This window comes from Oncorhynchus keta, chromosome 29 (assembly GCF_023373465.1).
Source record: "Oncorhynchus keta strain PuntledgeMale-10-30-2019 chromosome 29, Oket_V2, whole genome shotgun sequence".
Taxonomy (NCBI): domain Eukaryota; kingdom Metazoa; phylum Chordata; class Actinopteri; order Salmoniformes; family Salmonidae; genus Oncorhynchus; species Oncorhynchus keta.
The window spans coordinates 41,063,835-41,077,015 of record NC_068449.1 but is presented as its reverse complement, the minus strand read 5'-3'; the positions used below and the strand labels follow the sequence as shown (position 1 = coordinate 41,077,015).

General features: G+C 39.7%; 1 protein-coding gene across 3 annotated transcripts in view; it reads left to right on the top strand.

The window, feature by feature from the left end:
• LOC118362906 (microsomal triglyceride transfer protein-like) overlaps window positions 1-12,945 on the top strand; it is a 29,638-nt gene extending 16,693 nt beyond the window's left edge. For all 3 annotated transcript variants that reach the window (XM_052486573.1, XM_052486574.1, XM_035743624.2), the window contains 6 exons: window positions 2,146-2,243; window positions 4,025-4,146; window positions 9,017-9,244; window positions 9,602-9,726; window positions 11,285-11,455; window positions 11,600-12,945. In XM_052486573.1, coding sequence (XP_052342533.1) covers window positions 2,146-2,243; window positions 4,025-4,146; window positions 9,017-9,244; window positions 9,602-9,726; window positions 11,285-11,455; window positions 11,600-11,747 — 892 coding nt within the window. In that variant the 3' untranslated portion in view covers window positions 11,748-12,945. The remainder of the gene's footprint in view (window positions 1-2,145; window positions 2,244-4,024; window positions 4,147-9,016; window positions 9,245-9,601; window positions 9,727-11,284; window positions 11,456-11,599) is intronic.
• The last annotated feature ends 236 nt before the right edge of the window (window positions 12,946-13,181 follow it).

Below are 13,181 nucleotides of genomic sequence, written 5' to 3'. Positions count from 1 at the left end.
CCTTGCCATGGTTAAATGTTTGCATAAGGTCCAGTGTAATTCCTGTAGGGCCATCGTGGTATCGGCTTGAGGGGGAATACACACGGCTGTGACTAACCTAAAATAATTTATTTGGAAGATGATTGATTCTGGGTACTAACTCATAAACTTGGGATAGGGTTAATTATCAGGTATCCTATTGAAATATTGAGTGCTTAGGTTTAGAGGGTCTACACCAGAAGTTAACCATTAAGTTAATTAATTTGTAGGAGGAAGATAAATAGTGTGTGCAATTAAGCTTGGAATGTGCTGAGTGCAGGGAAAGCAATCACGTGGCAGGCGTTGATAAGGGGAGAGAGACATGGATTACTGATGAAGAGAGTTTAGGTTAAGTTGGAAATAATATTTTTTCTTTATTTAATATCTTTATTCCTGTCTGCGCGATGAACTGAGAATCCTGTTGGCTGTATGGACGGGGACAGTATATCCCGAGAGAGGCATGATTCCATGAAACAGAGTATGTTACAGTCCCTGATGTCTCTCTAGAAGGAGATCCTCACCCTGAGCTCGTCTACTTTATTGTCCAGAGACTTAACATTAGCAAGTAATATACTTGGAAGCGGTGGAAGGTGTGCCCGCCTCCTGAGTCGGACTAGAATTCCACTCCGAATACCTCTTCTCCGCTGGCGGCGTCTTGGAGCGGACTCTGGGATAAGTTCAATAGCCCTGGGGGGTACAAAAAATGATCCAATTCCTCTGATGGCATAGCCAATGGCTGACTTAGCTAGCTAGCGTTATCTCCCCAGAGACGAGCAAAAATACTGATTTGGTCTTTTTTTCTCTTCAGTGTTGACCCTTTCCAACAAAAACTGAAAACATTAAATCAGAAAATCTTTGAAAATAATTATTATAATAATTATTTTAAAATCCTTAGCCCTTCTCTGAAGGCGTAGAAAGCCTATTGTTCCCCACAGTGTTTGGTTTAGTAATAATTTATAGAGTGGCTCTATTTTCCCTCAGCATGCATTTTTCCACTATTCTGAATGTCTAAAGAATCCATATGTTGTTCTGAAATAGGACACACATACTGGACATTTTGAACCCTTATGGTGATGATTTGACAAATTTACAATCATGGTCTTGACCTTGTCTCAGACCCCTTGTCCCTCTCTCGGTATTGTCTGTCTACCCCCGTCTTGACTCGGACTCAATTCGCTCCGGAATTGGTCTTGAATCATTCTCGCTTTAGGTGGTCTCGAATACAACACTGCCTACCATACCCCGTTCAAAGACACTTCAATCATTTGCCTATTCACCCTCTGAATGACACATACACAATCCATGCCTCAAGGCTTAAAAAAATATTATTTAACCTGTCTCCCCTTCATCTACACCGATTTTTGAAGTGGATTTAAGAAGTGACATCAATAAAGGATCATAGCTTTACCCTGGATTCACCTGGTCCGTCTGTCATGAAAAGAGCAGGTGTTCATCGTGTTTTGTACACTCTGTATATGTGTATTGAAGCTGTCAATAGTTGAGTATTTGATCCTGTATTCCTGGCACGAATGGTCCACCACCCAAAGGACATCCAGCCAACTTGACACAACTATGGGAGGCATTGGAGTCAACATGGCCAGTATTTGGTCCCATATTCCTAGCACACAATGATTTCATCAAGGTAGTGACTCTACAAACATGTAGGATGTATTTGCTGTTTGTTTTGGTTGTTTCATATGATTTTGTGCCCAATAAAATACATTATTTACCCATTTCTGTAATTTTGAAGTCACTTTTAAATATGAATAGAATGTTTCTAAACAGGTCAACATGAATGTAGATTCTAGCATGATTATGGATAATCCTGACAGAATCGTGAATATGATGAGTGAGTTAGAAAGTTATAGACGCCTATCATACCCCCAAGACAACCTCTCACCATTACAATAACAAGGGAGGTTAGCATTTTGAGAGGGTATGATATTTATGCCTCTAACTTTCTCACTCATTACAATTCATTCAGGATTATCCGTAATCATGGCAAGAATCCACATTAATGTAGAAGTGTTTTAAAAACATTAAATTCTTATTTACAATAAAAGTGACTCCAAATTGAAATACTTCATCATTTACCATTTTGTTTCTATTGGTCGCTACAATTTCCAGCAAAATTCTACGGCAAGCCATGAAGGACATGATCTCCCACAACTATGACCGCTTCTCCAAGGTTGGGTCATCCTCTGCTTTCTCTGGCTTCATGGCACGTAAGTAGCCCCCCCCACACACACACACACACATTTCTCCTGTTCAATTTAAATGAAAAACTATTTCCACGTTAAGGAATTTGAGTACATTTGAAAGAAATCGATACAGCTACAGCGGTTGCTCCACTAAAGGTTTTGCTATTATGCTGTGCTACTTAGAGGTCATTTGTGGTTTAGTACGCTACCCTGTGCCACCACTTCATTACTCCAGACCAGCGCAAGGGAGAGTTAGAACACTGATTATGCTTTTGGGTCCTACTGTGTCCCTGACAATGAATGGGCGACATAAACCTAAATGGAAGGTTCAAGGCACGAGGACAGGGGGGCTCGGAATGTACCTGCAGAGCTGTGCACAGAAGACAGACCTAGCCCATGGGGAAGGAGGAAGGAGGAGTGGGGGTGGACCCCCCCCACCACACTGGGTAGCACAGAGCAACACTTTTTAAGGGGCATTGCACTAATAATGGCGCTGACTAGGGAAACGTTCCCACTGTTCTTAGTGCCAGTCTGCACGTTCAAACTAAAACGATGTAACTAATAATGGCATATTTATGCTTCCAGCTTGGAAAATGTCATGGCTTTAGAAGCTTCTGATAGGCATCATTTGAGTGAATTGGAGGTGGCCAGAAGTTTAGAGAATGACACAAATATAAATTTTCAGTCTGCTGCCTCAGTTTGTATGATGGCAATTTGCATATACTCCAGAATGTTATGAAGAGTGATCAGATGAATATAATATACTTTGTGGATGGGTACTCCCGCAGTGCAAAAAGCCTTGATGCAGGTTTGAAACCCGTGCCATCTGCTACCGGGAGACCCATGATGTGGCTTTGGTTTAAATTTAGACTCCTCCAATCCTCTATATGTAATTATTGGCGGAGAGTCACGTCATATTTTCCGATATACTGTAGGCCTACCGTAGGCGACATGAGTCTCACTAGTGTTGATTAATGTGCTATTAAAAGTGGTGAAGGTCTTGTTTTTTAAAGAGCATATTGAAGTTAGAAGCAATAGGATCTGAAGCAAAAGCCTACAACTATTTTAGCACCATTTCGTGCTGCTCTGAGACAAGCATGGGGACTGATCTGGAGGTTTTTATTTTGACTGAATCCCCGTTTGGGTATTAGTTAGACAACAATTAGGGTGTAGAAATGTTATGCTCTTAGTGTAACCTTTTTATTTAACTAGGCAAGTTGGTTAAGAACATTCTTATTTACAAGGACAGCCTGCTCCTTCCTCCCCATCGGGGAATTGAACCTCGGTCTCCCGAGTACCCGGACGACACAGGGATTCTTTAGCTAAATAGCAGAGTACTGTAGCCTACTCCCAACCGTCACGTTGTACAACGCCATATTTTCTGTTCCATCCTAACAGAAACTCAGAGGGTTTTTCATTTTTCTTGGAATAGAAACACAATATTAATCAAATTAATTAATAAAATGTCTTAATCAGTCCCATATACTATGTTAATACAAAAAAGGTTTTAATTTCTCTAGTACAGCCACTATTGAAGGCTATCAAATGGTTCTCAAAGATGCCCTCTGGTGGTCAAACTAGCACTAACTAGCATTAATGGTACCCGTGGTTGGCACTTAAATAACGTGCCATAGAATTCTGTGGCACCATGTAAGCTGTGCTGCAGTACGCAGCAACTTTTAAAGGAGGAACCACTGTATGTCATATAATCAGAGTTGATTAGTCATTGCTGTCATGAGGCACAGTCACAGGCTCTGTTTTAATTACTGTATAATTATGTTTATAACTAAATCAACTTCCTGCAGGTACCGCTGATGCCACTACCACCTACAGTCTGGACATTCTGTACTCTGGCTCGGGGGTCCTCAGGAGGAGCAACATGAACATCTACGGAGCCAGTAACGGCGCCATGCTGCATGGCCTCCAGGTAAAGAGAATGAATTGGTGAATTGATAATGAAGAAATTATATTAAATTTACAGTGCCTTCAGAAAGTATTCGAGGTTTTCGCATAAGGTGCTTGAGGAGCTTAACCTCTTGCTCCTACCTGGCACGCAGGCGTCCCATCTAGAGATCTGGAAATGCAAATGCGCTACGCTAAATGCTAATAGTATTAGTTAAAACTCAAACGTTCATTAAAATACACATGCAGGGTTTTGAATTAAAGCTACACTCGTTGTGAATCCAGGCAACAAGTCAGATTTTTAAAATGCTTTTCGGCGAAAGCATGCGAAGCTATTATCTGATAGCATGTAACACCCCAAAAGACCCGCAGGGGACGTAAACAAAATAATTAGCATAGTCGTCGCTACACAAACCGCACAAATAAAATGTAAAACATTCATTACCTTTGACCATCTTCTTTGTTGGCACTCCTAGATGTCCCATAATCACTATTGGGTCTTTTTTTCGATTAAATCGGTCCATATATAGCCTAGATATCGATCTATGAAGACTGTGATAAACGAAAAAAAATAGCGTTTCATAACGTAACGTCATTTTTTTAAATTAAAAAAGTTGACGATAAACTTTCACAAAACACTTCTAAATACTTTTGTAATGCAACTTTAGGTATTAGTACACGTTAATAAGCGATAAAATTCATCAGGAGGCGATGTAAATTCTATAGGTGTCCGTCTGGAAAAAATGGCCGGATATTTCTCAACCAAAACATCCGGTCGGAGACCGGAGGGAATCGGTTCCCTTGATTCGGTTTGACCAAGAATCAAAGCCGAAGCAAATGACAAGACTCTAGACATCGTGTGGAAGCTGTAGGTACTGCAACCTCGGCCTCATTTAATTCAGTTCTTCTTTAACAATTCCTGGAAGTGGCGCATGGATATTTATTTCCATTTTCAGTGATCAGATTTTCCTGCGCTTTTCGATGAAACGCATGTTCTGTTATAGTCACAGCAGTGATTTAACCAGTTTTATAAACGTCTGAGTGTTTTCTATCCACACATACTAATCATATGCATATACTATATTCCTGGCATGAGCAGCAGGGTGCTGAAATGTTGCATGATTTTTAACAGAATGTTCGAGAAAGTAGGGGGTAGGAGTAACAGGTTAAAGTACTTGAATTTGGCACTCTGAAATTCAAGTACTGGAATACCTTAAATCAGACATTTTCTCAAGTTGCAAGTTGAAAATACTTGAATTAAAATGAGAAGGGAACAGAAAGTGATCAAATGTGTCAATATGAAAAATATTCGTAAAATGTGATCTAATTTCAAGGCAAGTTTTATTTCCTCATGTATTTCGCGCTCTGTTTGCCAGGCAAGCTCACTCATTCCACCCACACTGGCGCCAGGCAGGTACAGAACTGACTGATTAGGCGCCGCCAAACGTCAATTTGATAGCTAAAATGCAAGGCAAATGTAGATTTAATCCTCCCTGACAGGATATTGATGTAGTAGAGAGTAAACGCAATTTACGCACCTTTTTATTTGTGAAATTGCGTTTACCCCCTTACCATTGCATTCCAAGCATTGATCAACGCTCAGGAGACTTCTTGATCTGAGTTCTAATCACGCCTACCTCTACGAACGAGTGTAATCTTGAGTAATTCTTGTATTCTCGTTATGTTCGCCTGCTCCCCCAGAATTGGCTTGTTAGCAGCGCATTCATTCACTACTCTGTCCAACGGGAAACTCCGTCCATGACCTAGAAGGGTGAAACGAACTAGCTCAGTAGAGACCTACAGTAGCAAGTGGCAGAGAGACACCGCTGACGGTGGGATTTTTTTTTGTTATACCTTGACTCCTGCCGTGTCAACAGACATCCCCCAAACAAAAACCACCTAACTCTTTGAGAATGAGTGTAGAACTGGCAAATAGTCACAGATATTTCAGTAAGCTAGGTATCTCAAGGGCTGGATATTAGCCAGGTAGCTAGCTATAACTATACTGAACAAAAATATAAACGCAACAATTTCAACAATTCAACTGAGTTACAAGTTAGTATAAGGAAATCAGTCAATTTAAATGCATTCCTTAGGCTCTAATCTAGATTTAAAATGAGTGTGCAGGTGCACAGCCAATAAGAATAGCCTTTTTTTCCAGAAAATGGCTTTATTACAGACAGAAATGTGGAGGTCCTGGGATGGCGTGGTTAATGGTGGTAATTACCCTGGTATTCACACCCCTTGACTTTTTCCAAATTTTTTGTTACGATTTCGAAAAACACAATGTTTAATGTCTACTTTTACATTCAGCCTTTTAGGTGTTTTGGGTTATTGTCCAGCTGAAAGGTGAATTTATCTTCATCTGTCTGGTGGAAATCAGACTGAACCAAGTTTTCCTCTAGGATTTCACATGTGCTTAGCTCCATTCTGTTTCTTTTCTATCCTGAAAAACTCCCCAGTCCTTAGCATTCCCATAACATGATGCAGCCACCACTATGCTTGAAAATATGAGGAGTTGGTACTCTGTTATGTTTGGGGCTAATCCAATGCAACACATAACACTTTGTATTCAGAACCAAAAGGGCATTGCTTTGCCACATTTTTTGCAGTATTGCTTTAGTGCCTTGTTTCAAACAGTATGCATGTTTTGTAATATTTTTATTCTGTACAGGCTTTCTTCTTGTCAATTAGGTTAGTATTATGGAGTAACTACAATGTTGGTGATCCATCCACAGTTTTCTCCTATCACAGCCATTCATCTTTGCAACGGTTTTAAAGTCACTGTTGGCCTCATGGTGAAATCCCTGAGCAGTTTCCTTCCTCTCTGGCAACATAGTTAGGTAGGACGCCTGTATATTTGCAGTGACTGGATGTATTGATACACCATCTAAAGTGTAATCAATAACTTCACTACATTCTCAAAGGGATATTTAATGTCTACTTCTACCAATAGGTGCTCTACTCTGTGAGGCATTGGAAAACCTCCAAACCTCCCTGGTCTTTGTGGTTTAATCTGTGTTTGAAATGCACTGCTCAACTGAGGGACCTTACAATTATCTGTATGTGTGGGGTACAGAGATGAGGTAGTCATTCAAAAATCATGTTTAACACTATTATTGCGCTCAGGGTAGATCCATATAACTTATTAAACAAATTTTTACTCCTGAACTTATTTAGGCCCACCATAACAATAAGGGATTGAATACTTATTGACTCAAGATATTTCTGCTTTTAATTTGTAAAAAAATATATATGTTTGTTTTTTAAATCAGGATTTAACACAAGATGTGGAAAAGGTCAAGAAGTGTGAATACTTTGAAGGCACTATGTCACTATCATTGTGTCATTATATTCCATGTATCATTCCATTTATCAGAAACTTTTATCCAAAGCGATTTTCTGTTTATAGAGTTTTACCTCGATCATTTTAATATTATACAGTGGGTATCAAAAGTATTCTAATTTTGTTGCGTTACAAGGTGGTATTTGTTTTGTCATTGACTTGAGTTAAATACTCCGTCGAAGTCAAAATAATGTTATTTATTTTATTATTATAATTTAATAACGAACATATAGTCGTTGCATAAGTATTCACCCACTTTGTTTATGCAAGCCTAAATTAGCTCAGGAGTCAAATTTGTCTTAACAAATCACAAAAAGTTACATTGAATCACTTGAATTTCAAGCACAGATTCAACTACAAAGACCAGGGAGCTTTTCGTAAGCCTAATAAACAAGGGCAGTGATCGGTAGAGGAGTAACAATGTCAAATCGGACATTAAATATCTCTTTAAGAATGGTCAAGTTAATAATTATGCTGTGGATGATGTATTAAACCACCCAGACACATCAGAGATACAGTCATCCTTCTGAACTGAGCTGCAGGATAGGAAGGAAACTGCTCAGGGGTGTCACCATGAAGCCATTGGTGATTTTAGAATAGCTACGGAGTTCAATGAATGTGATGGGGGGGAGAAATGTAGGATGGATCAACAACATTGAAGTGACTCCACAATAATGACCTAAATGAATGAAAAGAATAAAAAGATACAGAATAAAAAATATTCCCAAACATGCATCCTGTATGCAGCAAGGCACTAAAGTAATACTGAAAGGAAAAATGCAAAGGAATACACTTTTTGGCCTAAATGCAAAGCTATAATGTATGGGGAAAATCCAACGCATCACTGAGTAACTGCCTCCTTATTTTCAAGCACGGTGGTGGCTGCATCATGGTATGCTTGACATCGGCAAAGACTGGGGAGTTTTTCAGGATAAAATGAAAAGGGATAGAGCTAAGGACAGGCAAAAGCCTGGAGGAAAACCTGCTTCAGTCTGCTTTACACCAGACACTGCATAAGGAATTTGCCTTTCAGCAGGACAATGACCTACAACACAAGGCCAAATCTACATTGGAGTTGTTTACCAAGAAGACAGTGAATGTTCCTGAGTGGCCAAGTTACAGTTTTGACTTGAATCTGCTTGAAAATCTTTGGCAAGACTTGAAAATGGCTGTCTAGCCATGATCCCCAACATCTTGACAGAGCTTGAATAATTGTTTAAAAGAATAATGGGTGAATATTGGTGTACAAAGCTCTTAGAGACTCACAGCTGTCATTGCTGTTAAAGGAGTGATTATAACATGTATTGACTCGGGGGTGAATCTTTTTCTAATCATGGAACATAAGTGTTTTAATTTTCAAATAATCGGTACCACGTGTTACTGTTTTCTGTAGATCATTGACCAAAAAATGACAATTAAATCATTTGTAACACAATAAAATGTGAAGAAATCCAAGGGGGGTGAATACTTATAATACCCACTGTATATGCAGTCATGTAGAAAAGCACTGTATATGTAGTCATGCCTTATTTTATCTCTCGCTGTCCAGGTGGCGATTGAGGCGCAAGGCATGGAGTCCCTGATTGCGGCCAAGCCGGACGAAGGCGAGGAGGACCTGGAGTCCTTCGCTGGGATGTCGGCCCTACTCTTCGACGTCCAGCTGCGGCCTGTGACCTTCTTCAAGGGTTACAGTGACCTCATGTCCAAGATGTTCTCCATGTCCGGCGAGCCCATGAACGTGGTAAAGGGCCTGATCCTGCTCACTGACCACTCCCAGGTTGGCACTCTTAAATCAATGAATCAACCAATGAATCAGTCAGTCAATCCATCAATCAGTCAATCAAACTTTATTTCAAATGTATTTTAATATATCACAACACACAAATGAACTTTGAGTTCATTCAACTTGTTCTTCTGTATCATATAAAGTCACTGATACCTCCTGACATTTTTTTACAAATTTCTTCATATAGACTATTATAGGTGTCGGTATCCGCCTAGGCCACATTTTAGTTGTCTGCCTTGTTCAGCCACTTGGTTTCAAACCTCTTGACACTAGCACTCACTGGCCCGGATGGGCAAGCGGCTATTGTGTTTTCACTCCTGTTTTCTCTCTTCTCCTACATCATTTCAGGTCATCCAGCTTCAGTCTGGGCTGAAGGCCAATGCCGAGTTCCAGGGTGGTTTGGCCATCGACATCTCAGGAGGCATGGAGGTCAGCCTGTGGTACAGGGAGTCAAAGACCAGCGTCAACAACAAGTAGGGAACCTGGGTTCAATAGTGATGGGCAGAATGCAAACAGAAACACTTTCAGTTGGCGCATTCTTCTCATATGTTGCCAACTGAATGTACTTAGTCATGCTTATTGTTGGATAATTTGGAATAATCATTTTTTTTGGTGGGTCAGATCAGAGAAAAAGGCCAAGATTCAATCCAATGTGTTTTTATGGAATAGGTCACTAATACTTGACTTTTAAAGTGATGTTATGCTTAAGTCAACATGTGCAGCATTTACAAACTGAACTGGGAATACATGATTGACAGATTGACGTTAACTGCCCAATCTAAAAATGACACCTGATTCATTTCATCCACTGATTCATAGAGCAAGCTCGCGAGTGGCTCCGTGACTATTCTCGTCTCCATCAGATATATGTGAAGGTGACATCATTTCATTCAGCACTAGATTAGAGTAGTTGACTGACTGACGCTTGCTGTCAATGCAAACCCAATGGCCAGAAAACATCATCGTTCCAGTAGATAAATATATGACATAATCCAGTGATGGAACTGTAAAGCGCCTATCTAGATTCTAAGACTTTTAAAAAACAAAGTAGATGTTCCACATGGAACCGACCGATTCCTGGACCTTATTCATCATTTCATTGCGCATAAAGGTGTTGGAATTATGAGGGGAGTGAAGGTCAGAATACAGTGTATCTGTAGACACACCTCCACCACACCATCTTCATTTCTTTGATCTCCACCCCAAACTAATGGCGGGTTAATAGCATGCTATTCCCCCAAAGCGTCTCAGACTAGGATCAGGTTTCCCCTGTCCATGCTGTAATCTTATTCAAAAAGGCAAAACTGATCCTAGATCAGCAATCCTACTATGAGACATTTAATTCCAGTGCTTGTATCACCTATTTGAGGCTAGTGGTCTTGACAATGTCAAGTTGTTTTGTCTTGTCAAAAATGTTATCCAAGAAGTGATTTGGTTGGTCTGATCTTAGTGCCATTGGGATTGGTCCTCCAAATATACTAGTTGAAGAAATGAAATTTGCTCGATTCATGACTTCCTAGAGTTGAAACGCTGATCTGGATACTGTAGATAGACTTTCTTGGTCTTTGTTTCGCGATGGCATTTTAGGTGGCATTCTGTGTTGGCTCAAAGTCAACAAGGGGAATGGCAGAGGCAGGTGTATGGATCCTCTCCTCTGATAATAGACCAGCAGGCTATCTATAGGTACAGAACAAATCCAAGTGAGCAGAACAAACCCATGTGACATCTAGGCCAAAGGCATGCTTCCACAGACAGACTTTCAGATGGCTTGGCAGTGGCCATTTTGAGATTTTCAAGCAGAGAAATATGACGATAGCGGTTTCATTTTCAGACATTCTCAAGTTTGTAAAAGATTTTTGTCACACCTCTGTGTCCATCACCAGTCACCACCTGTTAATTGTCTGTTGAGTTAAAAGGCATTTTACTGGTCAAAGGCTAGCCAAATGCAAATGAATCTTTAGTTGAGAAAAAACACAAATTATTCTCATCGACCCATTTTTATTTGTCATCTGTAATTGTGTCTATTTGCAGGGGAGCCATGGTGGTGACTGGGAATGTGACCGTGGACATGGACTTTGTGCGCACTGGGATGGAAGTGAGCTTTGAGACAGAGGCGTCGCTAGACTTTATCACCACGGTCCAGTTCTCGGAGTACCCCTTCCTGGTGTGCATGCAGATGGACAAGACCACCTTCCCCTTCAGGTAGGCCGGGGCTAAAGACCAATTGCAGCCTAGTGAATTCTACATTGTATTTTCAGTGAATTAGGAATGAGAAAATGGCTCATAATTCCACCTGTACAGTCTCTGATTACATAGCTCATGAATTGACATTGTCCATTTTTGCAGTGAGTCCCTAACAAAATACGAGAGCCTGCCATCAGGGAAGCGCTACGTGTCGCGCAGGGGCCACAAGCAGCTGTTGCCTGGCTCGGAGTTCCCTCTCCACCAGGAGAATTCCAACATGTGCAAGAGGGTGTTTGACTCAGACTGGTAGTCTTCTCCGTGTTTATCCATCGGTAAGAAGATGGAAGATATTTTGCAGAGTGTAGAGAGTTATTGCCCAACAATCCTATTTTGTTATTACGTCATAGTGTAAACAGTGTGTTGTATGAGGCGGATAAATGGATGCTAGCTAGCTAAGAAATGACCATTTGTAAAATGGCAAAAGTGAACCGTCTTGTGCCTTTTTTTGTTGATCTGATTGGAAATTGCATGCATTTATTTAATCGCTTACATCAGAGTTCTGTTTACTGCAAAATCGCTAACTAGCGGCTAACTTGCTAGCTGTTTACTACTATTTATCTCCCTTTCGATCTCCACAATGCATCATTTACAGTGTGACAATAGTGTAATAGGGTTATTCTTCCAATGAGTCCTACTTGACATTCTAGCTGAAGAGTTATTTATTAATATTATTTTTTAAATGTTAAAGCTTTCCAGGAACACCTACTGTATCACACCACATGCATGTTTACATTCTTAATTCAACGTTTTATTTCAAATCAGGAATTTCTGTGGTGCCTTTTTATGAATTTGTTTGCATATCTATTTATATGGGTATATGAGTGTCATATACTCAATATAGCTAAGTGATACAACACAATATTCACCTATGTAAATATGGTACATATATATTGGGTGAGCTGATGCTATGGTTGAATTTACTGGCATTTACATAAATGCTCACATTACAGTTTCTAGATTGTTTGTTTAATTGAAGACATGGATGTGGTTTCCAAGACTGCAAAGATTGAATTACAGTTAAGTCATTGCGTAACAATGTAAAAAATAATGTTTACAGTACTTGATTCACTCTGTAGCTAGCTTGAAGGAGCTGTTACATGAGACCAGATAACGCAGGGTTAATTTATTGACTTCTATGATTTTAACTTCTGGATGCTAAACATGTACATCAATAGGAAAGTGTCTGATTAATTTATTTACACATTTGTAATTGATCCTATTTAGATAATTGTGTCCCATATGAAATGTGACTTGATATTATAATAATTACATTAAGCGTTTGATATATATTTTTTTGTACCATAGTTTGAGATCAGTTTGTTTAGGGTTTGTACTAGACCAACAACAAAGAGTGTACTGGAACCACTATGCTCCATTGCAGTGCTTTTCTGGCATTACACTAGTGTGCATGTGTAAGATTATTTTCAATAAAGCTATGAAAACCAGAATGGAAATTGTATGTCTTTTGACCTTTCCCACTAACATTACTGACCTGTACATGGCCATTCTGCCTACTTGGTTAAGCTATCAGAACACTGGTTTACCTGACATTTCTTTAGATGATGATAATTAATAATATATTTCCTGTGTGGCTTGTTCAGTTTGACCATTTTAACACATGTCAATCATAGTAGAAAGGTATGGGAAGAAGTACAGTACATATAAGGGATATTCATAGATGGTG